Raw genomic sequence first — 24113 nt, 5'->3', positions numbered from 1 at the left:
CAATTTGAAAAAAGATAGCTGTGACTTCTTACTGTCTTTACTATTAAGGTAAGCACAAATAAATCATTTGTTTTTTTTAGGTTTTTAGGTTTTTCTTAGTGTTTTTGACAAATTGTAACCATATATATATTGACTATTGCTGTTAGTTAACATTTTATACTTGGAAATGTTTTGAAAAGCTAAACTGGGTGTCCAGTGAACAAATTGAGAAGCAAAGTAATGTAATATAAGAACTAGGATATGAGATATATAAAATATCCAGCACTACAACTATGTAAATTTTAAATCGCTTGCTTATTTCAGGATGAAATAAATTATTTCATGAATGTAAGATCCTAATACAAAACTACAATGATAGTACAAACAAAAGCATTGAATAAAACTGTTAAGTTCTCTTTCCATGTTATTAAAAGGACTATAGACATTCAAAATTAGAACTAAAAACACGGCTAGATATCCCCGATACATCACCTTCACAACAACAAAAATGAAAAATCCATACAAAAATATATACGTCATCTTGAAATATTCTAGTATAGGTCCCCTTTAAAGGGCCATTAGCTACGATTAAGACCAAAAATCAAAATATTATTTTTGTTTTTGTTTCAAACATTGTTGAAAGCGTAATATTGAAATGAAGAGTCTATTTAAAGTTCAAGCAGCCTGTTTTGTTCAATTAAGTAAATAAATAAGTGTCAAAACATAGTTGATTATATCATTTTCTTGATAGCCAATATTTCGACCTCATCTGGGTCCATATGCATGTAAAATTTGATATTAATCTTAGTTCCCCATGGGGTGAACATGTTTAGTAATTGATACAAATGTCAGCTAACAATTATAAACGAAAGAAGAAATCAGCACGAAGACCGGTTTCGTTGATTGATTCAACACGAAAAAGAATAGGTCTTATAAGGTTTGGATTAAATACCTTATATTATTGTTTTTTTTTAAATTTTATCTAGTATGAAATGTGAACAGAATATGAAAATCAACATTATGCTGACCTATCTCATTAAAAATGCTTTTCCCTTCTGTTCAGATTTACAATTATAACGGCGTCACATATGCACATCGACAGGTTGCGTGGATCATGACGATGGTATTACTAACTAGGCGGCATCCAGTAAAGAATAGACACGAAATGTGATACTTTACAACCATATATTGTGAAATGATAACTATGAACTGTTATGGTTCTGGGTTGTTTTTGGTTTCTTTTTAATCAAATTGTAATTGGTGAGCATATATTTGGCGGTGAATTCCCCTTTAATTATACCGATTGTGTCATTGACTAAAATCAAATATTGTCAAATTAATGTTCTTTTCATAATTAGAAAAATAGCTAAATATTTAAACATTTTGTTCTAAAATGATCTTCCTTTTCACAATTATTGTAATAGAACAGTGCAAACTGTATGTTGTTTTTCAATATACTGATTTAAATTATTACCGATAATTAAAACGTATTTCAAGAATGTTTTACTTGTAACATATGTTATTTTGGCTCTGAAAAATAATGCTTGCTTAACTTATTGATCTTGGGCACAAAACTTATTCTGTAAATGACCGTTTTCACATTACGATAAAAGTTTTTATTTTTTGCATTATTTTTTTTTCAGAAATAGCTGGCTAAAATGTTTCAAAGTGCACAATGACAAAAATGATAAAATGTCTTATAATTCTTAGCTTGGCTTATCCAATATGTTGTCAATCGTAAGTATAGTAAAATAAAAATTCTTTATAATCTCAGACTGAAAGAATAACAATTTTAAGTCATATGACACGAGTTTCTGGTGATAATATGGTTAACAAATTACAGATCAAATGCATTCATGTATACCTTAGTCCTGTATGCATATTGGTTTACATTTATTCCTATTCCGAACGTATAATCGACAACAATTTGTTTGTATTTGCTGATCGAAATCTAATTTGATTTGGTTGATAATCAACTATCAGTTTTATTTTGCCAACTTTAACCGAATTGTTACTTTGGTGAACAATAAATTTAGAAACATTGAGCACGTGAAACATACGTGTTGTGATATCGATGTTTGGTCGCTTTTTTTTTTCTTCCGTGTGTTTTCGTTTATTTATTAAATTTAGCAGTAACAATTCTTTTATGATTTGGAATATTTTTAAGATTTCTTTCAAAATAGGTTAAGTTGGCTGGGGCGTCAAAATTAAAATCCATAATTTGGCAAACTGAAGTTTGTATCAAACTTTTTTTTCAAACGTTTAAATACTAGTTTATATAGATAATGTAACATAATGGTGCGCGCAAATGTTATGAAAAGAAATGCGCACAATCAACATGTGGCAATTTTTTAAATACGTTTTCTCCATTTACAAGTGCTCATGATAAGTAGATTTTGATTGGATGCAGCCAGTTTCGACTGCAACCAAAGAAAATCACTACTTTGTTGATCCGAAATTCTCTCATAATCTGCCAAATGTGGAGAGTAGTGAAGGAGATCGTAACCCTTGACTAGCGAAGATGACTTAAATAGAGATATCCCGTTTAGGGAATTAGTAGATAATGTAACCAGCAAAAATAGTGAGCAATCATGTGACAAGATCTACAAACACAAAATACAACCGAAACAATTTAATCACTTCTACCCGGATGTACTAGCAAGCAGTCAAGCTTTTTTTTGCTCCTGCAAAAATTCTAATTATCAGGATCTAGGCTAGCATATAAACTTATCAAATGGACTGGAGTCACAGATTTTAAGGATTTTATTTGAACGGTTAAATTTGTATCTCTACAACTTCACAGATTTCTCAACATTAATGAAGAATATTCTGAATATTTTGTTCACTACGAGAGCGTTGCTAACGTCGTCGGGTTGTAAGTGGGGATTGATTGTTCTCCATTTTTATTTCAGCGTTCAATTGAAATAACAATATTTGTATTTTATGTATTTTGAATCATAATGTCGGACAACAAAGAATTAGATACCAAACTATCTCTATATTAATATATGTGCTTGCTGTCGTGGCAGACCTCCAGACACAATGTGGAAAGCTTGAGCGCGAAGTTACAAGGATATCGCAACTTGAGGGGAAATTATTTTGATGGTAACACGAATTAAAAACGTAGAAGAGAAGTGCGAAATTGTGTTTAACCGACAAAAATGATCAAAGATAAGGGAGAAAAAATGGGTACGGTTGTGCATAAAATTATAGATCGCTGCAAAGAAAATATGTCTAAAATATCATTGTTAGAGGAAGCAGAAAATGTTAAAGAAAAGGGATTTTATCCGCAAAAATCTGGGAATAAAGGAATATATCAATTTCGTTTCTGTACATCGTTTTTGAAAACATAGACAAAATATTCAAAGAATAATGACTAGATTTGTATCTTTGAAAGATAAAAAGTTAGTTACGAGGAACTGTCACAAATTAAAGGGAACACATATTTCTGTCAGAGAACAATTTACGGTAAAAATCGAAAAGAGGGGGGGAAATCTATATCCTATGTTAAAGCAGGCAAAATAAGAGCGAAAGAAAGCTGTATTAATAAGAGATAAACTGTTCATAGAGGGGAAGTTATGCGAACCTAGGGATGACAGTGAACCGAAACACACGGATAACAAAGAAACGCAGAACAGAAACACCAAAAATCTTGAAGCAAATAGTTTATCTGATAAAAGTTCATTCATTAATTCAACGCAACCCAGTGATTTCTACCCGTGGAATCGTCCGATACTAAAACAACGGAAAATTCAAAAGCGGAACAGAATTGATTCTGACGAAATTGATTCGTAAAGCCTGGCCAATATAAAATCAATGCGAAGTGCATGAACTCTATCAATAATCTATCTTAAACATTTTATTCTACGCTAGTACTATCCTGAACTTATTTAACAAATACTGAAAACCTCTTTTTCGATAAAAGGGTTGCGTTATTTTTTATTTGTCTTGTTTATTAACGAATTTATTATTTTGTATACTACATTTTATTGCTATCGTTGCACACAATGTGCCTGAGTGTATTAATAAACTTGTCTAAAATCTTATTTGATCTTCCATAACAGATTTTTACTTATATCTATGTTTTTGACTGTTATTTTGGTACATTTTGTAACTGTTTGTACCAAATTCTTTTGTTATGCCAACGAAATGTATGATATATAGGAAGCTATAGAAACTTTGAAGGATGATCTATCATGCAATATCAACAAAATTCTCAATATGAACAAAACAATTGGATGATATATTTAAAAGGAATTATTACCCTCAAATGGCAATTGTTTTGATTTTTTTACTAACTTTAGTGTTTATTACCAAGTATTTCTAATAAATATGATATTCAGGTCGAAATTAGAATCAATAAACATCAAACATGGTCAATTATACAATTTATAAATAAATGCCAATATGGCCAAAATATTGTATGGTTCTTTTAAGAGTTAATATCATTAAATGCTTATAGTTTTCAATTTTGAAAAAAGTCTAGAGCTTATTTTGTCGACCTTTTCAAACATATTACATAAGGTTTTAACCAACCTTTATTTGTATCTTTTTAATGCTTATTTTATGATTTTGGACATTTGTAAACTATAATTGTTAACTCTAATTTAATGATATATTTCGCACATATTATTTTCTTATTTTTAGGATTTGTGGATATTATTATGCAGCATCTGTTAGCATTACTACTCCAAGTTGGTTGTGCCTATTCTTTTTTTGCCAAGAAGTCAGGTATGATTTTATTTTAAAAAGTACAATTAATAAGAACGACAGAATTAATCTGTATTTTTTCCCAAGATAGATCCCACATTGACATTTAAATAAAGGAAATGTCTTGATTTATAACACAGCAAAAAAAAAAAAAAGGGACGTACCAAAAAACTCACTTAACCGCGACCAAGCTTAGCGAAAGGCCATGCGATATAATCGGTCTCACAAACCTTATGATGTCCACTCGTTGAGAAACGATCGTTGTCATTTGTCAATTTACACCTTCGACCTACACACGCATACTATAATCGAAAGTTTGACTAATCACTTACAGGATTGTGTACCTTATTATCTCATGGCAATTCTAACTTATATACATCTGCATATAAAATTCACTTATAACTAGAACACACCCGTGATATCGCGGGTCCGTGACGGAATTAAAGTATATAACTATGCGCAAGCCTTATTTTAGTATTAGTATTGTCATTTGATAAAGTCATGCCGATTATAAGATACACAGTTTTCTCTGCTTTCAAATCTTTCTGTTTGAACCCGTCGAACTGGAACTTATCAATTATTGATAATATTAATTATTTGGAAAACAAAAGGTCCTGGAATGGAATATTTTTTAATCAACAGCATTGTCCTATATTAGTTATAAATAAAGTTGAATTGTTTGATTCGCTGTTTTCCGTCATTCCCGCTAACAAATTGAAAATTGTACCTATATGCCTTATTTTAGTCCAGATTTTTAGTATTAAAATACTACAATAGGTAACAATTTGACAATTAAGTAGTGTCAACCCTGTGATTATGACCCGTGTAATACTATATAGCATATTAATCCCGAATACACCGTTTGGTGGTGCGCCTGTCAGAAGCGGAACGTACAGATAAGGTAATCGGTAACAGGTGAATATACTATTGGTATCGGTATCGGACTCGACCCGGAACTTCTTAATTATTGGCAATATTAATAACGTGGAAAACAAAAGAGCCTGGAGTGGTGTAATTTTTAATCTACACCTTTGTACTATATTAGTTATATATAAAGTCGAATTCTTTGATTCGTCGTTTTTACGTGATGACGGCTATCAAATTGGACCTCGTAATTTTAGTATTATAGATATTAATTTGCACAATTGTTCTAATTAGGTCCTTTTTCACCTTTTTTATGATTGATAACAAAGACTCTTTTATAACGGGGTTCCCGGCAAAATATTAAATCCAACTGTTTCCTCTAATATAGTTCTGGACTAATCCCGTGCACCTTTTCTATCTGTTAAGTTACATCATTATGTGTTTGCAATGATACCAAATTAGGAAATTTGAATGAAATTAGTTAAATGTTGATGGATAAACGCAAATGAGACTGTTACTTTAAACATAAACAAATTATAAAAAAGGTTTAAATAAAAAATGCACGATTTTACAGTAAAAAGGTTGCGAAATAAACTGTTCATTTTTCATATTATATCGTCAGTATTTCATAGCATTCTCTTCGACTCTCAAACTCATTTTTACAAAACTTTTTTATAAATATGAATCTACATAGAAATAGAAATAGAAAAATGGAATCCCAATGACTAGTTATAAATGACAACTTAAATTTACATCATTCATCATAATCATTATTATTATTAGATCCTTATTTCATGTAACTACGGCATTATCAGGACAAAAACCTATTGTATTATTCGTTTCCCATCAGTGTGAAAGAAAGTTAAAAGTGGTCATGCATTCACCAGTATAAAAGTGACACACGTTATTATCCTTATATATATATTTTTTTTTTCATAATCCGGTACATGCTAGTGTTGTCGCATAAAGAAAAAAGTACATTTCTAAATAAAACGAAAGTTAGCATAAGTTTGATATTTCGATCCCACTGTTTGAAAAAAAAACCAACATTTATTTAATTATTTTTTTTCGTTTGTAATACCATAGTGCACTCCACTGTTGGTCACCTGCATCAATTCACGGCCAATGAAATGGTTGTATGTTTGTGATACGTCAGCATGTTATCAATGAATTATCAAACGCGTAACTTGACCATTGTAACTCAAGTAATAACCACTTTTGATCTTGTTTGGCTTTATACCTATTTTGATCTGAGTGTCACTGGTGAGTCTTTTGTAGACGAAACGCGCGTCTGGCATACTTAATTATAAGCCTGGTACATTTGATAACTAATTATAGTCATTTATTCCTCGAGATATTTGGTTTGTTTAGCAATTCCCAAAATATGTTATCTTTTAAGCCTCGAATGGATTATTTATTCTTAAAGAAAGCATACTGAATGCAACGTATGAATTTTCATCCCTTTTCTTATTAATTTAAAATTCAATTTAAAGGTTTCACCTCCCTTCACACAATATTGAGCATCGACATTCTAAATTAATCAGGAACACCTATTGATTATCCAAAGTGCTGGAAATACTGTGGTTTTCACCATTCAAAATTCCAAACATATACAACGATATAAAAGTAAATTTGAATTTCTATAGGTACGAGGCAAGATATGGAGAGAAGTGTTGTCCTAATTACGAATCCTATCCACATTGCTACCGTAAGTTTTATAACTTCAGATAATGTGTCAAACAAAGTCCTATTAAAAATCATAGAAAGGCGAAAAACACATTGACAAATAAGAAGAGAGAAAAAAACCTTGCAAATAACAGTCCTAACTAATCAACAGTGATAGGCAATTTATGCCCTACTTGTGGTATCATACTGCTACTTTTGTGTAAAAATTTGATGACACGTCGCAATTAACGACTGTTTTGAATGACATTTCTAAAACTATTAACTTCTTTCTGTAAATCGAAATCAAACCATTTTTCTACATTTTCGTTCACCATCTGCAAGAGCGCTTAAAAAAAACAAATGATAAAAAATCGACGTCGTTATTAGAATGTGCTTAAGCAAAACATGAATAGCCAAAGTATTATTAAAATTTTTTTTTTATCAGAGGAAATAAACTGTTCGACAAAATCAAAGTCTTTCAGCTGAGAAGTTGTAAAAAAATATTGTCAAATCATTGCCAATACTTACTTGATTGATGCTGCTGTATATTCCTAATCATATATTTTGTTAATTACCTACATGTTTCACTCCGTAGCAATATACTATTCTAGCACCTTCCAGCTTTATTTGTCGTTTTAATAAACGCTTTAATTTTAGCGTCAAGCAGCATACCATCAGTAGAGTCCACACTAATTGATGGACCAATATACCCAATACCAAACTTTGATCCTACCCCTAGCCTTCAACCTGTCTTTAAATGTGTCGTTAATGACACATGGTATGGCAACGAATCAATGGATATCAAATGGACAATTAATGGAGATGACATTTTAACCTACAAGAATGTATCGTTCACGGGCATAAACCCAACAACAATTCTCAGGGACATTGACTGGATTGATACGCACCAGATGAATATGGAGGTAGGATAAATAAAACATGCTAAAAATATTCAACTTTTTTTAAAAAGAAGCGAAAGATACAAAGCGGATATTCAAACTCATAAGTCGAAAAAAAAATTGACAATGTCATAATGGTAAAAAAAATTGAAACACGATCAGATGAAAAATATCAAAATATAAAAGTATAAATATGAAAAACTAAAGATTGAAGACCACGAACCACATCAAAAACTGAGGTGATCCCGACATAATTAGCACGCAAATTTTCAGTGATATATCTTGTTGCGATGAAAACATGAGTGCAAGGCGGAAGGATGATGATTTTCCAATTTCTATTTAGTAGTATCTTATTTCATGTCGTTTTGAGAATTGTTTTTTTGGCAGATATTTGATACTGCTTCTTTATTAGTTATATTAACTTCAATAAATTCGGGAAGATTAAGTGCTTGTTTAAATGTATAAAACCTTGTCTCTAATTGGAAACTTTGTGCAACCCTTTGGAGTTTTGTCGGCTATTTGTGTCATTTACCTGTCTCAAAGAAATCGTTATTTATATATGAAGACTAAAATATGTTGAGAAGCATAGCAGTGCTTATAAAATGCAGACAAAAAATATCATTAAAAGTGAAGAGTCACCATGATTTAAATTAAATTACAGGTTCAGTGTGCTATAAAGGTCAACGATTCAGGACAATTCATCTTTAGTCCAGTGTTCAAAGCAGGAATTTACGTATGTTCTGTAATTAAAATCTTAAACATATATTCAATTCTCGACCATGTATTTACACAAGTACGAAGGGATCCTTTTAGATATATTCAGAATATTGGGTTTTGATCCGACGAACAGCCTGATGCATCTTTATGACGAACGATATTAAATTAGGTATTGGATATTAAAGGAACATATATGCAGGGAGAACTATAAGATCCAATTTTTGAAATTGTTGGCATGACATGTTTTTGGTTCAAGAAATTTGTTAACAGATCACCAATTATAAACTAGAACATAAATTTGAGGTCTAGTATTTTTATCCCTATTTCAAAAACGTTGACAAGTGTTCGGAATTTGGAAAGATGACAATGATTAACATGTTTTAAGATAATAATATAAAACATTTATGCTGAAATAATGAAGAATCATTTATATAGGGTGCATTTCTTTCTAACACAAACGATGCAAACTGCTAAATAAACTCATCATAGATACCAGGACTAAATTTTGTATATACGCCAGACGCGCGTTTCGTCTACAAAAGACTCATCAGTGACGCTCGAATCCAAAAACGTTAAAAGGCCAAATAAAGAACGAGGTTGAAGAGCATTGAGTACCAAAATTCCTAAAATTTTGCCAAATCCGGCTTAGGTAATCTATGCCTGAGGTAGAAGGCCTTATTATTTCAAAATTTCAAAATTTTGTAAACAGTTAATTTATAAATATAACCATATCAATGATAATTCATGTCAGCACAAAAAGTGCTAACTACTGGGCTGGTGATACCCTCGGGGAAATGAATCTCCACCAGCAGTTGCATCGACCAAGTGGTTGTTAATACACTCATCCTAGATACCAGAACTACATTTTGTATATACGCCAGACGCTCGTTTTGTCTACAAAAGACTCATCAGTGACGCTCGAATCCAAAAAAGTTAAAAAGACCAAATAAAGTACGAAGTTGAAGAGCATTGAGTACCAAAATTCCTAAAAGTTTTGCCAAATCCAGCTTAGGTAATCTATGTCTGAGGTAGAAAAATTAAGCGCGTACATGTTTTGATCATTTCTTTCAAACATACGTTTGCAAAGTTTGCATAAGCTTTGACAAACTATGCACACGCTAGAAATGCGTCTGCAGTTTTTCGTTTGTTGTTTGTTAGTACAAACGCTACATTTGATTCTAACTTCAACCTGATTAACGAAGTATTTGTTTCTACGTTTGTAAAAAAAAAGTCTGTTTACCAACAAGATGTGCATGCATTATTGAAAGTTTAAACAGGGTCAGTAAAGACTTATTAAACGATGTATTTGTTTCTACTTTTGTAGCGTTTAGAAAACAACAACAAACGCGACACAACGTTTACAAAATTTTGGTAATAAAGAAATGCAGCCATAATTACAATGTAGATGGGCCGTGTTTGAAATAAGTAAACTTATCAAATGCAACATTAATGAAATAAAAAATTTACTCATTTTCGAAAATACTCAAGTATCGTTTTTTCAAATACATTTAATTTAATGAATTTTATAAATTAAATTTCCATTTTATTTCAGCCTGAGCAATTTGAATACACCGTCGTGGAAGGAGAGGTTATCGACATAAATTTTAAAACTTCAGTACCAGTAGGCTGCATATCCTCAAACAATCAAATACGTGCTCACTGCGATCAAAACTTCTACATATTTCAACCAAATTATGACAAAAGCACAGTTAAATGCTCAAACAATGACGGCAGTAGGAATATAATCTTCAATAGAGAATTTTGTGGAATTAGAGTGAGAAGTCTTGATTGGGAAGAGACTAAGAGTTTACAAGTTTATGGTTTCATTGATGGTCTTTATAATTACCGAGATCGAGTGACATACATTCGATTATCTACGTCGTCAACATCCACCCCAAATGAAATCTGGAATGATGTTAAAGTTCCAGACATTAAAGTGAGTAGGTTTGTTAATACGTATCTTAATCGTTAATTGTCAAATTATTTAGAAACTAAGAAAACTTGCTTTTGATTTTGCCAGTTGATTAGGTTCTTTCCTTTTTGGAATTTCCTAGGAGTTCAGTATGTTTGTGATTTTACTTTTTGCTCAGGCAAATTGACCTTTTGGATGAATTGGTTATTCCTTCAGGTCCCATTTGTCCATGGCTTTTAAATGTTTATACCTGATCGCTTTTGAAGGCATATCAGGAAAAGCGTTTCGGAAGCATATCATGTATAGAAGCATATCATTTATAATATGTAACAGATATTTATCAGATTAAAACAAAGTTTAGTTTTTTAAAAATACATTTATTTTTTTATTTCATCACCGTTTAACGTTTTCAGCACTGTACTAATCCCTGATTTCCATTGTAGGTGAAGGTCTTGGATAAAGATGCAGTTTTGAAAAACAGACTTTGTCAGTCATTTAATGATCCACATATAAGGACATATGATGGCCAATATTACCATTATATGGAAGTAGGAGAATTTGTAATGTATCGTAACAACAAAGGACCATACTGGGTACGCAAACGTATATGCTCGTTAAATAGTTGTGACAATACTTTCAGAGATAATCAAATAATGTTATATTTACCTATGTATTTGAACATCATTGAAAGAAATAGAAATTAACTTACCAATATGATTGTGTGTTGATATCTAAGAACTCATAATAAGTGTTTTCAAAAATCTTAAGTAGTGATTTCTATACAATATATTTATTATCAATCATTATTTTTAGAAAAGGTAAAAAGGTTCATGAGCGAGGGAAAAAAAATAAACAAAATAAAAACAAATCACATACACATTTTGTAAAGGGTCAGCATGTAAGAGTTGATAATTATCAGCAATGGATTTCATCATGAATATAATTCTATGAATACATCTTAAAAATCACAACAACGGAATCGCATTTTCGCTTTTAATGGACAATTTAACTTCCAAAAATGATGGTTCATGAACATATTCATAATGTCTTTGCAAGTTTAATATTTTAAAACAAAATTTTAAAAGCGTTTTAGAATAATTTTGTTAAAAATGAATTGAAATTATTTCATCATCAGTTATTATTTCGTTTGAGTAAATCATTACTCTGTTGTGTCTCTTTAGATTTATGATTTGTAATTTTAAAAACAATCCATACATTAAAATAATTTTGTTTAGGTTCATGCTTTATTCACAAATTGTGGATTCGGATGGACTGGTTCTTCTTGTCATTGTGGGATAGCTATAAGAAGTCGAAACTCTTTGTTCGTTTTGCGAACTTGTCAGAGTATATCCAGAACTCAAAAACATTTACTGAGTCAACCAATCACTCTATTACGACGCTGTGATGATTCAGATATAATTATAGAGCAGACAGGATACAAATATAAAGTAAGTTCGCAACGTGTTTCTTCAATCTTTTCTTTTATAAAGACAATTTATTCTGTAAAATTGATTATACCTTGTAATGCAATAGATAACTGATTGTTCATTTCTTGTTCGAAAAAGACTGATATAAATTAGATTAATTGCAATTAGTTATCAACGGTACCAGGTTTAAGATTTAATACGCCAGACGCGCGTTTCGTCTACATAAGACTCATCAGTGACACTCAGATCAAAATAGTTATAACGCCAAACAAGTACAAGTCAAGTCAGAATACACTAAAATTTGAAACGCATACGAATGTAAAATGGAATTTATGAAAATACAGATAATGTATAAAACTTATTATTATTCCCACAAGGTAACCCTACCTACAGGAACACAGATACTATTTACAATCTCATCATGGTCAAAATTCATTACTGGGATATCAATTAAACCTTCTATCCCGGACTTAGAAGAGGCAAAAGGTTTATGTGGATTTCCGAATACAATTAAAAACCCCAGTGATGACTATATGCACCGGGAAAAGGGTGTAGTAAGCAGCTACAAGGAATTTGCAGATTCTTGGAGGTAAATACAGAATATTCAAATAAACGCATTTTCAAAGTATAGTATATTTTGTTCTATATCAAAAAGATAATTATAGATACCATAAAAGTTTGGAAAACCCCAAATTCAGACAGATATTCTTTTTTTTAATTATATTTACCACTTATCAACATTTTTATGTACAAACGTTACCATTTACAGCTTGCAAAGCTTTATAGACGTTTGTACAATGTTGCAGGCCTTATGTGGAAATCTGCATACATATTTCGGTTAAGCTGTGTCGTATGGTTGAAAGCCAAACGACATTTATTTCACCTTATCTTTTATAAATACAAATATATTATTATTTGCATTTCATTGAAAGATGGCTCTGTTTACGAGGAAGTTATTGAACCATGAATTCCAAGTAGTGGAGTTGAAATCATACCTTCGACTTCCGATGCACCTGAGATTACCCCCTGTATTTGTTGGGATTTGTGTTGCTTCGTCTCAAGTTTTCTATGATGTATTTTGTGTACAGTTGTTTATCTTTTCGTGGTTTTTCATTTTTTCCATGGCTATTTAATAATTATAAGAAGATGTGGTATGAGTGCAAATGAGAAAACTCTCCATCCAAATAACAATTTATAAAAGTAAACCATTATAGGTCAAGGTACGTCCTTCAACGCGGAGCCCTTGGCTCACACCGAACAACAAGATATAAAGGGCCCCAAAATTACTAGTTAGTTTAGTTGAGTTTGTTTTAGGCTGATGAGTTTGAATATCCATTGTGTATAGTTCGCCACTCTTTAGCATTAAAAGTACTTGATGTATTTTGAACGATAAAGATAAATTCGAATCATTAATACTCAGATACTAGATGAGTTGATGATTGATAGATTTATTAGGAACATCATTGCAGTTAAACTCGTACAATCAAAACAAAAGATATTCATACAATTGTATATTAAGTATATAAAAAGAAATAATGTTTGTGTTAAAAGTATTAATAATTGAAATCGAATATATTTCTTTTTAAAGAATCGATGACACGATGAACGATGAACAACTCTTTGTTGAGGAACCAACATTCTTATCAGCGGACATTAGTTTGGAGGTTCACAACAAGACAGCTTTAGCCCACTATTGTGTGTGCGATCAAGAAGCTTCAAGCACCGTGCCACTAGATGACTTCAATACTCTACACTGCAATCTAACTGAAGTGACAGACTACTGCATAGAAAACTCCCAGTCATCAACAGGCAGCCTATCTTCATTCTACACTGGTTGTAAAGACAATGACAAGACACGAAAAAGACGATCCCTCATAACAAACTCTCCTAGTTCACTAGAAGGCGATGATGATTTTGAATTCCTACCTTTGACTTATGAGAATGATGTATACAACGAAGAAGTGTCTGTATGTATTTTTTCAATTGGTGTCATTCATGTTAAAATGAATTGCTGTATTGTATTCAATACGTCATTATAATAGAGAATGAATGGAACTATTAATTAAATATTTGCACACAGTAAATGTGATTTTTGAGTAATATAAGCTATTTAATTATAAAAAGTTATGCTCAGCTACATGATATTGATGACTGTTTAATTATACATATCATCAAACAATTCTAAATGAAAAAGAACAAAACACGTGTTTCTATCTTTTTTCTTTGGATTATTTCCAATAGGTACCAGATACCTTCAGAAACAGTTGGACAGAAGAAAGTGCTAGAGAGTCCTGTTTAGAAAGTATACGCAATGCCGTGCCTTCTAATTTATACAGGGATTTTGGAGATTTATCAGAGGAGTTTTTCGTTCAGACATGTACTATGGATATAAAGGTAGAATGAAAAAATAAATTGTTCTATTAATAAATCATATATAAAAATAGTAAACGTCAGGTTATAGTTTACATGCAAAATTCTAGAATGAATAAGATGGTTTTGAGATTCCAAGTCTATTTATAAAAAATACTTGATATTAACACAAAAGCGAACTAAATAGAGTGGAATTCAAAATAAAAATGGCGACGTTTTTATTTAAATTTTTTGGGGGAGAGGGTTGAAGTTAAACTAGGTTTTGTTCATGGTTTTATTTTGTTTCGTTCTCTAGAGGTCAACAATAATAAAGTTATAACTAGACAATTCAAGAGAAAAAGAGTTATATTTAGATTTTGCCCTCACCCTTGGTAGCTCGATTAAAAGATTTATAAAGAGGACATAGATAAACGTAAAATTGTAAAATTAAAGAAAAAACATTTGTTTGTAGTTTCTATACAAAGACTTTCAAAACAGAAGTACAAGGGACATAAAAATAATCAATGATGTAAATTGTTAAGAGAATTTACTTTATAGTTAGTTGGCGATATGACATTTCTTGCTGACACCATTGATGCTATGGTGACCAGTATTATTATAGAAGCAGTACGTAACGAATCTTTGTACATCGAAGAGACTGCATTAGGAAACGAGACAATATTAACTTATATTACAAGTCTTCTTTGCCCAAGCAACTGCAACAATAATGGTAACTGTACTTCAGGTGCGTATGATTTTCTTATACTTTCCTGATCCCAAAGGGTTGAGTGGGGTTTAGAAATATGATCTCCCACCTTAAGTCTTCCTTGCAAAAGTGACGCCACAATCAACCAATCAAGTATAACTGCTTTCTTGTGCATGTGTACAACTGCGTTCTAGTCAGATTGTGTCTTTTAGATGCACATGTACGCATATTTATATCTATGCATAATTCCGTAATTCGTTTGATTCGTATTATTTCGAATACCAAAATACTGTTCATTGATTTCTGCCGTTATGAAATATTTGAACTTGATTGGAAGTGAGGGTATTCCAGTAAATTGTTACTCAGGCAAATACAAATCGGTTATTACTGTCATTCCGTGATGTCACCCTCGAAAAGAAGAGCACGGTATTGTAGTTACGACAACTTTAACATCGTGGTGATATGTGACCAAGATATTCCATAACAACCACCAGCTAACTCGTGATTGTGTTCATAAACTTTTGAAAGGATGACTGACACTTTAAACCCTAGGTGTTAACAGCAATCTTGGCATGACACAAGACATAGTCTCTGACTATGTATACCGCTTCGGTGTCCTCACGATCGCATGCTCGCATGGAATGCAAGAGGTCAGACCAAAGACTTGACAACTGGTATATGCTGCATTAAAAGAATCAAGCAATGACTGTCAAATCGGAGTAGAAGTTATGTGTCCGAATATGTCGACAATAATCTCCATTCGAACTAACACTTTGCTAACAGCATAAAATACGACTTCAAAGCTGGCTCATATTTCAAATATATCTCACTCATAATGTTTTGTCCTGATATTCTTGATGTATTGGTGTTAAACATCAAGAATATTATTATATTTAACCAATTCATCAATCAAACCTTGTGTTAATGCATCGTGGATTTTTAACTGTTTATTTAATTTACATGTGCTTTATACGTCGCTCGTGCGAGTTCTGGATTTTATTAAGTGTATTATGTGTATTGTCCACGTACAGTAACATGGTTAAACACGTTTGTCTAAAGGTAAAGCATGGACTTTTCTGGATACCGAATTGCTTGTATTTTTTTCTGCTGGCAATACATATTAAGTGATGTTAATGTTTTATGTCATACTAGTAAACAGTATCGTGGCCATCAATGACTTCTTGAAAATGTTTGCTTGAATTTTGGAGGAAACTTTATCCAACTTTACTTTGACCTTTTGATCAAAACTAAATAAATAATTTCGTTTTCTTGGAAATTCATATCATTCGTTAAGCCGTATCACATTTTACATTCACATACGTACTTTATTTGTACTTCAAATGTGTACTTTATTTGGCCTTTTTAACTTTTTTGGATTCGAGCGTCACTGATGAGTCTTTTGTAGACGAAACGTGCGTCTGGCGTATATACAAAATTTAGTCCTGGTATCTATGATGAGTTTATATACGACTACAAATATACTATTATCTTTGATCTGTCTTAACTAAATAACATCACTTTGAATGGGGGTTATTGGGCATAACAACACCAAATTACTATATGTCCCACTTGGTACTTAGTATGGTGTGAATAAGTTAACAAACTAATAACAAGTAAAGGTATCTAAAAAGTAACCATTACGAAATAACACAAAAGTGATGAAAGATGCGTTAAAACATCAATCATTCAACTCAATCAAAATTTTAAAGTTTTTGGTATTGTTACAGGCGTTTGCATTTGCAGCGATGGCTACATGGGTATCGACTGCTCAAGACAGACATATGTGCCACCATCTGGTGTCAGCATACAGTACAATGGTATTTGTTCGAGCAAAACACGATCGTGTGTGAAATCAAATGTTTATGGCGATTTCCAGTCAACTAAAATTTGGTATAAACGAAGGAGTTTTCAGGTTAAGTAATTAATGTCTTTGATAATGGGTTCTTAAACAAATGACGTATTTAACAAAAGTATGTTCGTGTTTTACTTTTACAGAAATGACAATATATAAATATAGCATAATGTACTACCAATGTTTGAATAGTAGTAAGGGCTGATATGTCCTATTGTTCCTCATATGTCGAACTTCCGCTGTACTATACTTTGTCTTAGTTTAACTGTAATACATTGTTTTTCATCTGTTAACCAATTAGCCGATTCGGTCGTATCCTTTTCGGGGGTTCAGTTTTTTTCAAAATATTTATTCACAAACGTCTAATCGACATTAACAATATTAATAATCCTGTTTTGTGCACACATCATTCTCAATATAATGGAGTTTAAAGCAACTGGCATACAAGTGAAAGGTTTAGCTAGCTATAAAACCAGGTTAAATCCACCATTTTCTACATTAGCAAATGTCTGTACAAAGTCAGGAATATGACAGTTGTTATCCATTCGTTTGATATGTTTGATCTTTTGATTAAGTCATTTGATTTAGTACTTTCCGTTTTTTCTCCGGCGCTCGGTATTTTTTTTATTTTACCATTTACTTATGTGAGTAATTCTGACGTTCATATAAATTCGGAAGAAAAGCATTATTATCCAAAAGCAACATGCATATCTCTATAGGACGTAAATCGTATCTTGAGTTAAGAGTAAGAGGTAAGAGTATATTAAAATATCAGATATCAATGTTTAAACAGACACCAATGAATCTTAAATTAATTGAAGCCAGTCGTATCGACAGAAAACGTATCTCTTGCTATACAGGGATCATCACCGTCCTCGATTGAAATTCAGGGAGAATCTAATAATTGCTATTCACCTAAATTATTGAACCGTGATTATTAAATCTTTTTTTAAAGAAGAACAATACATTAGACATTCAACTGAAAAACTAACAAACAGTTACCCCCCCCCCGATTTACTTCTAATTGTTATTTATGAATTATTTATGAATATGTTATTGAGTGAAGAATCGAGCCGTGATGATGCCTACGTTTATTGGTTCTTACTTTAAAGACTTCCATTTTGCTTATTTTATAGAGCAGCCCCGATTGAGCACTGGACTGAGTTGTGCGACATGATCTTTAAAAGTCAAATGTATTGCCATCGTTTCGACAACTACAAATTCTTAAGAATTTAGATAATACTGAAAGTTCTCACCTTCAGAAACTCGTTTAATGGTATAATATAGTGTTCCATTTCAAACCAATCACATAAAAAAAAACAGAAATTCGACCAAGATCGAGATCATAACTAAACTAAAAATCATATATATTGCTCAAGGGTTTCATGGCATTTGGCACAAGGCGTTCCTTCGTGTAAGTTTTTCAAATCATTTGTTTCTGATACAATGTTATATTTGTAGATTCTGCAAACCTCCATTCTGTACACATCTGAATTCGAAATACTTAAAGCTGAGTTTAGAAACGTTTTCATGGTGACTGTTGAACTGCAATCATCAAGACGTAAAAGATCTACTCAGTCGACAACTACCCCAGAAGGATACGAGATTAGCTTATCAAACGACGGAATCCACTTTGGAGAAAATTTCAGCATAATCATATACGATGAAGATTGCTATTCGTGTAATTCCACATCGCTTTCGTGTATTGTTTCGGTAAGATTTTTTGTATAAAGGGTCACATTGCATCTTCCCTACAAAATTTTGCCTTTAGAACCATTCAATAACGGCAAAACGTCATAAGGCTATACGGACTGTAAACAAGGTTTCATAAAAGAAAAACTGCTGATAACGCCCATGGGAACCTTATTTATTTTTAAAAGCATTATGTCCATATGTACATGTATATAAATACTCTTTTTACTGACAAAGGGAATAAAAGACTAATATAGTTTCAAACTATAACCCTAAAGCATTATGAAATTTCCAGTTTGTTTATATTTGCATTATTTAACCTGTAGGTCATCATAATATTCGCTCATATTCACGAAAGGTTTACATTGAACTGTACTGTCGATGTTTATTCATGCCTATTTTATGTATTTTCCGGATATTTTCATTATCACAACCGAATATATATGAAGACACTGGCATGGCTAACGAAATCGTGACAGCAATAATGTAATGAATAAAACAATATTGAAATAAAAAATAGAGTTATCTCTCTTAACACAAAAAGTAAAATAAAAAAAAACCGAACTCCGAGGAAAATTCAAAACGGAAAGTGCGTATCAAATGACAAAATCAAAAGCTCAAACACATCAAACGAATGGATAACAACTGTCATATTCCTGACTTGGTACAGGCATGTTTTATGTAGAAATAAACTTATCATAGATACCAGGACTGAAATTTTGTATTTGCATCAAACGCACATTTCGTCTACAAAAGACTAATCAGTGACGCTCGAATCAAAATAGTTAAAAAGGCCAAACAAAGTACGAAGTTGAAGAGCATTGAGGACCACAAATGGTAGATTAAACCTGGTTTTATAGTCAGCTTAACCTCTCACTTGTACGACAATTGCATTAAATTCCATTATATTGACAAAGATTGGTGAACAAAACAAACAGATACAATAGGTAAAAATGTCAAAAATTGGGGCACAGTAGTCAACATTGTATTATAATCCTTAATCACTATAAAAACAAACAAATCTGTAACAAAGAAACACAAAAAGGCATATAGACAAAGCACATTAGCAAAATGAAAGACAAGAATATAACAATTTACCATCACGCAATAACACAATGACGGCATTTAGAAGTACAGAGACGTAACGTCAGATATTGCTATCATTTAGTGTAACAGAAAAATGAAGCTAAATTGGAAACACGTACTATCTAATTCTTCCTGCTTTCCTTTTTGTGTAAATGCAAAGTATAACACATAAGTATAAATGCCGTGAGAATCCAATCCAATATGATTTTATATGCCGTCCCTAGCTTATTACGCTTGTGGCGACGTCAAATTATGATAACGGACAAACTTGCAAGACATTTTCATTAATCCGGGTTTTTTTTATAGATAACCCTGTAATCTTAATGCTATTTGGTGTACCAACTTCAACTTTTAAAGTATTTCTTATTGGTATAGTTATCAAAGCCGAAAAATAATCTTCACGAAATCAAATCTCTTTAGTTTTGGCCGTAAAAGTTTTGTGAAGGCATGCAAGTTTAACTCGGACTTTTACGCAAGACATTACAAACCTATTGTTTTGAAGTGAATAAGTAGCTCAATTTATTTTTCAATTCGAATTTTGGGAGCTTACACTAAGTACAAAACGATCGTTCTTACAATTTAATGATCTATATTCAATATTTTATTTTTGAACTGAAATGTTAAGTTTCCAAATTAAATTTCCGATGGGTTTTTCCGTACATCATATCCTTTTGAAAATATGTATGCAAATTTTAAATGGAGACAGCCATGTTAATCAATACTGAAATATATCACGTCATAGAATGTTCATGCAAAATTTCGAAGAGTTGCGTGAACATTTGGCGAGTTGGTCGAGTTTTATGTTTCGAGTTTGTTACATGGGAAAACGCTAAGTATACGTTTTTCGGATAACCTGTGTCTTTCTAAGCCTATGAATATTATATTTTTATTCTTTCTCTATCATAATGGGAAAATTTAAGAATCAATCTTTATTTTCATGTATAAATTGAAATATTTCTTTCAGCATTTCTATAAAAAAAAATCCCGTCAAATATTTACTTAACGCTATTTTTCGTGGTAGTGGCAATATCTAACGTTGCGTCATAGCCACTTCATATGTAACAAAGAAACACAAAAGGGCATATAGACCAACGTTATTGCTTATATTTTCAGGAGAGTTGTCAAGCAACAGGAGACAGTCATAATGGTAAGTATAAAAGGTTGCGAACATATTAAACAACAGAATAAACTATACTATCCGGTTGTTTATTTAGGTGCCGTTTATCATAGTTGACTTTAAAGCTCACCATAGATACCAGAATTATAATTTCGTTGTTTCTTTGACATACGACAACGTAAAATATTTTAGCTGGAAATAAAATTTTGACATTAAAAAAACATAAACAAAGTGATACTTTTAAAAATGACATTGACACTAGAAATCTCAACTTATTTTTTTATTTAAATCTAACTCTGTTCATTCCGACATCTAATAAAGTTTTAAAAAAAATTCAAGTTAATATTTACATAATTAAAATACAGGTATTACTTTCAATGCAATTTACTCGATTTTGATATTTGAAGGATATCTTTACTTTACAGATGAGGTAAACATTGGGACAATCGGAATTTCGGTGGGCATTGTACTAGCAGTGGCTGTTATTGTAGCTGTAATTGTTCTTTACAAATGCAAATCTACAGAGTAAGTAAATTGGAAAGTAGTCATATATTAATATGTAAACAAAACCTACAAATATCTGCTCAATATAGATGACATATAGCTATGCTTTCCTATGATAAAGCTGCATTATAATATGAGAGAATTTATTATCATTAATTTAAAAAAGTGTAGATATCGTGTAGTAAAAGGAAAATTCACAGCGACAGGCTGAAAATTCACAGCGACAGGCTGAAAATCCACAGCGACAGGCTGAAAATCAAACTTTTATATCAGTATTTGTCTCCCTAAGTATTCTGTTTTGTTTCCAACGGTTCATAGTTATAACAAAGATACTATGATATTTATTATATGAAAACTTTATAACCAACAAAATAATGTAGACCAGATTGCCTATACATGGAAGGAGATCGCCCTCTGAGCATAAGAATGCAACAATAATGAACATTCTTTTTCTCTAGGGTTTTCTGTGTATTTTCGGAAACGTTGTTATAATCATTTTTAAACTTATAAAATTTTATTGTCGCTTGATATATTTTTACGGGGAAATAAATTAGAAAAATCAATTAGATAAAAGAAATGAAGATAAAAACGTTTCCCAAAATTATATTTGGCAAATGGATAAGATTATTTTACACGCGGAGTGTATTCTAGTGGGAACAGAAATGAGTGTTGCCTAAAATATTTTACTTATTATTATACTTATTATGGTAAATATCTTACATCAATTTTAAGATTATAACTTATGCTGAAATAGTGATTATTTTGTTACCCAGGAAGAAAATTCATATGAACTCAACATCTCAATGTAAAGCGGTTACTTTTACCGATTTGGAGACATTTGATGATGCTGAAAGCAGATCTAGAACACCAGTTGGTTTGTTTCTAGTAAAACAGAAGTGATATGATTATACAGATTACTACACTGCATAAATTATTCGACAAAGATATGTCTATCCGTCCAGTTATTATTTAAGTTCGTGTTGCATGATATATGTTCTTATTTTTTGCTGGTTGGTTGTTTTCTTTGGACTCATATTTATTACTAAGATGTTGTTAATATTTTTCATATTTTTGCTCAAACCTAATTTTACCAAGAACTTACGAAATACATGTTTTTGTATGATTGATGTATTATTATTGTTCGTTTACCACATTATCAAAACTCTCATCATTTGGCTTTCTATTGAGTTTTCATAAATAAATACATTTAATTTCATCTTTTATAACAACAATCTACAATACAGTACATCAGGCAACAAAACACAACTGTTATTAAAACAATTCATGTACATACCAGATACATAAAAGGTAAAATCACAAAAATACTGAACTTAGAGGAAAATCAATTCGGAAAGTCCATAATCACATGGCAAAATCAAATAACAAAACGCATCAAAAAACGAATGGACAAGAACTGTTTTATTCCTGACTTGGTACAGGCATTTTCAAATGTAGAAAATGGTGGATTAAACCTGCGCATAAAAATATATTTTTTGGTGCTTATATCATGTTTATGATTGAGGTGACATTATTTTTGCTAGTCGGGCAGTATTAGACAAACACCCGGTTACGTAATGTATGTTACACAATCCATCAACACCATCACAAGTAAATAAATCGGGGTCCTATATCAAAAGGTCATTAGAACTGAGGACAGGGTACACTGGGCTATTTACTATAAATGAATGATTGTGTATATATATATATGTGTGTGTGAATTAAACTTATATTGTTTACTTATTTTGTATGTCACAAACTTAGTGTTTAAAGTTTATATGGCAATAAATATTTGAATTTGAGTTAATATATATGTAGTTTTGTTCTTTCAAAATTTTCAATGTTTAAATTATTTTGATTTTCTTTACTCACTTTCTGGTTAAGAATGCAGCAGTATCAGACAAACAACTGATTATGTAATGTATGTTAATATATATATATATATATATATATATGTAGTTTTGTTCTTTAAAACTTTTCAACGTTTAAATTTTTTTTGATTTTATTTTGATTTTCTTTATTGATTTTCTGGTCATGATATTGTTTGTATCTTTACTATATTTGAAAAATCACGAGGACATGGTACCCATTATGAGTTTTCATCATAATATATTGATACCTTGAGTTATGATCATCAGCTTTTCACTGTAGTTAAATACCCAGGATTCTTTTCTTAGTCCATCACATGTCTATGGCCTACAGACATACACATCTAGTTATGCTATATGATTATATCTGCATATCTGCTACGACCATGACAATTAATATCAGATTATGGCTGTATTAGCAGTAAATCCATTGATTACACGTATTTTTTCATATTGATATTGACCCGACATTTACCAAAAACATCTGAATTATTGTAATTTTGTTAAAGTTATCATATCAAATCTAACCAAAAAAATCGATTGAGATGGGTCTTTTTTAACAAAATGAAAGAAGAATAGCAATCAGACAAACGTTATTGCCAAATACAATATATCATTGTCCATTACACAGTGATTTGCAAACTACAATGTATTTATGTGCAAATAAAATAAAATCAAAATTCCATCCTACAATCAATTCAAGTAACAATCACTACTCAACTCAAGACTACAATCTTATTTACTACAAATAGATAGTATACACGTACAC

The 24113-nt window shown here is 31.3% G+C and overlaps 1 protein-coding gene across 1 annotated transcript; it reads left to right on the top strand.

The window, feature by feature from the left end:
- The first annotated feature begins 4632 nt into the window (after nucleotides 1–4632).
- On the top strand, nucleotides 4633–23278 carry LOC143072635 (von Willebrand factor D and EGF domain-containing protein-like). The gene is made up of 16 exons (XM_076247676.1): nucleotides 4633–4710; nucleotides 7200–7261; nucleotides 7876–8141; nucleotides 8779–8850; nucleotides 10387–10770; nucleotides 11190–11339; nucleotides 11982–12194; nucleotides 12551–12762; nucleotides 13762–14140; nucleotides 14415–14567; nucleotides 15081–15267; nucleotides 16956–17140; nucleotides 18542–18793; nucleotides 20972–21005; nucleotides 21401–21500; nucleotides 22253–23278. Exons 3-16 carry the CDS (start codon nucleotides 8013–8015, stop codon nucleotides 22377–22379), a joined length of 2577 nt encoding a protein of 858 aa, XP_076103791.1. The 5' UTR covers nucleotides 4633–4710; nucleotides 7200–7261; nucleotides 7876–8012; the 3' UTR covers nucleotides 22380–23278.
- Nucleotides 23279–24113: the final 835 nt, after the last annotated feature.

This window comes from Mytilus galloprovincialis, chromosome 4 (assembly GCF_965363235.1).
Source record: "Mytilus galloprovincialis chromosome 4, xbMytGall1.hap1.1, whole genome shotgun sequence".
In the NCBI taxonomy this organism is placed as follows: Eukaryota; Metazoa; Mollusca; class Bivalvia; order Mytilida; family Mytilidae; genus Mytilus; species Mytilus galloprovincialis.
This window is presented reverse-complemented; position numbering and strand designations above follow the sequence as displayed.

Bases quoted from the DNA above. Each gene is read 5' to 3' on its own strand.
- LOC143072635 (XM_076247676.1), top strand. From the start codon at position 8,013: ATGGATATCAAATGGACAATTAATGGAGATGACATTTTAACCTACAAG. The intron at 14,141-14,414 runs GTATGTATTTTT...TATTTCCAATAG, and splicing joins TATACAACGAAGAAGTGTCT to GTACCAGATACCTTCAGAAA. The intron at 21,006-21,400 runs GTAAGTATAAAA...TTTACTTTACAG, and splicing joins AACAGGAGACAGTCATAATG to ATGAGGTAAACATTGGGACA.